The 2,270-nt window shown below is 67.0% G+C and overlaps 1 protein-coding gene across 1 annotated transcript; it reads left to right on the plus strand.

Annotated features, from left to right (window-relative positions):
- Positions 1–1,146: 1,146 nt before the first annotated feature.
- NPPC (natriuretic peptide C) lies at positions 1,147–2,068 on the plus strand. The gene is made up of 2 exons (XM_006906634.1): positions 1,147–1,300; positions 1,744–2,068. Exons 1-2 carry the CDS (start codon positions 1,211–1,213, stop codon positions 2,029–2,031), a joined length of 378 nt encoding a protein of 125 aa, XP_006906696.1. The 5' UTR covers positions 1,147–1,210; the 3' UTR covers positions 2,032–2,068.
- The last annotated feature ends 202 nt before the right edge of the window (positions 2,069–2,270 follow it).

Here is a 2,270-nt window from a genome sequence, read left to right on the forward strand (position 1 = left end):
CTACCCAAGGAGAGGGTGTCCTGAGAGGCAGGGATACTGTGGCCATGTCCAACAGCTACGACCGAGACCTCTCTGGAGAAAACGAAGGCGACCACCTGTTCCTGCCAACCGAAGCCAGACCGCCTCAGGCTGGGTAAAGCTCCTTCTCCAGTCTGTGCAGGTGCACAGGACATTGGAGCGGACACAGCCACCCTGCGGATCCTCGCGTGGGTGCAGACAAGGTCAAGTGCGCACAGTGGGTGCAGACAGAAGCCAGTGCCGGATGGGACACGCGGATGTCCTATATGGCCGACCCGGCTGAGCGCGCACTTAGAACCACCGTGGCGGGCACACGATGCTACCACACGCATGCATGGACATCGGCGCCTCAGGCCTGCGCTGGTTGCCCGCCTGGTTGGCTCTACGCTCTCAGACATGCTCGAAGGCAAAGAGCTTGCACTCTCTGGTGGACTTGCGCTCCCCCCTGCGGCCTCCGGCGAACCCCGCGCTCTCTGCGCCCAGACATCGAATCCCATTCTCTGCCTCCCCATCCCAAAGGCGCCCATGCGATCCCAGCTCCCGGCGAGCAGGTGGAAGGTGGAGCCTCAGAGCCAGGCCAGGCCAGGGTGACCGGGTCAGAGTTTAGCAACAAGGCAGATCTGAGTGGATTTCGGGCTGCGTCAACTTTCTAGCTGTGTGACTTTGGGCAAGTGACTTAATTCCTCTGAGCCTGTCTTTGCACCTGCAGAGAGGGAAACTGAGTCCTTCCAGGGAGAGGGTGTGTGTTGAGGTCCCAGAGTGTGCGCAGGGCACCCGGAACGTTGACGCTCCGCATGCCAGGGCGCGCGCTCGATGCAAATAGATTTCCCCCGTGCGCGCCGCTTTGCAGCTCTGAGTGCAGCCGGGAGAGAGCCCGCCCGAGCCGCGGGATCCCTCGGGGGAGGGTGAGATGGGAGCGGGGACAGAGGGGGAGCCCCCGCGGCCCGCTCCTGGCTATCGGCGCGCGTGCCATTGGCCCGGGCGGCCGGGTGGGCGGGAGGATGACATCAGCCGCAGGTTGGACTATAAAGGCGCGAGCGGAGCCGCGGATTCAGAGCGCACCCAGCCGGCGCTGCGCAGCTCTGGGACCCGCGTCCGCATCGCGCATCGCAGCCGAGCCAGCCTGCTCCGCGCCCTCCTACCCGCCTGCACGCGCTGCCGCCAGTGCGCGTCCCTCCACCCCACGGGCACCATGCACCTCTCCCAGCTGCTGGCCTGCGTCCTGCTGCTCATGCTACTCTCGCTCCGGCCCTCCGAGGCCAAGCCCGGGGCGGCGCCGAAGGTGGGTGCTGTCGCGGAGATGTCGGGACTGTGAGGGAGTGCGTGGGAGCGCTGGGGCTCTAGGAGGATGCAGCCCGCAAGAGCGGGCAGAGAAGGCGGGAAGGCGGCCCTCTCTTCTGAGCTGTGCGCGGGTGAGAGCCGGGGAGCCCTCGGAGCCCGGGTTCGGGGGTCTACGTCCCCAGCCTCGAGAGAATGTCGACAGATGCGCAGCCCTTGCCCCACCGTGGCCAGCCGGGCAAGAGGCAGAGGCAGGGAGGGCAAGGGACACTCGCGTGGCAGGTGGATGCAGGGCCGAACTGCCCCGCATCTGTAGGGGCGCGCTCACGGCTCCGAAACGACCAACGGCGCTGGCGAGCGCGTCGGGCTGGAGCGTCAGGGGCTCCGCAAAGTTCCCCACGCTGCCGCCGTGCGTCCCTTCACCTGCCTGCTCTTTTCCCCCGACAGGTCCAGCGAACTCCGCAGGGGGAGGAGCTGGCCGTGTCCCAGGCTGAGGGCGGCGGTCAGAAGAAGCGCGACAAGACGCCCGGGGGTGGCGGCGCCAACCCCAAGGGCGACCAGTCGCGACTCTTCCGGGACCTACGAGTAGAAACTAAGGCTCGGGCGGCGTGGGCCCGCCATCTGCAAGAGAACCCCAACGCGCGCAAAAACAAAGGCATCAAGAAGGGCTCGAACAAGGGCTGCTTCGGCCTCAAGCTGGACCGGATCGGCTCCACCAGCGGCCTGGGATGTTAGTGCGGCGACCCCTGGCGGCGGTGAGTCCCACCAACCCTGGCGCCTGGCGCTCCCGCACACCTAGCTCCCCTACAGCGCCCGCCAGAACCTAGCCTGAACCCCCTCGCCCGCAGGCGGGCTCCTCTGAGCCCCTAGCCCTGGGACCGTTCCGCCTCCCGAGGGGCCTTTGGAGGGGAGCCAGGCGACCCTGGCACGAGATCAAGTGTGTGTGTGTGCTCGGCATTTGCCCCCAAACCTGT

The sequence above is a fragment of the Pteropus alecto genome, unplaced genomic scaffold, assembly GCF_000325575.1.
Source record: "Pteropus alecto unplaced genomic scaffold, ASM32557v1 scaffold110, whole genome shotgun sequence".
NCBI lineage: Eukaryota > Metazoa > Chordata > Mammalia > Chiroptera > Pteropodidae > Pteropus > Pteropus alecto.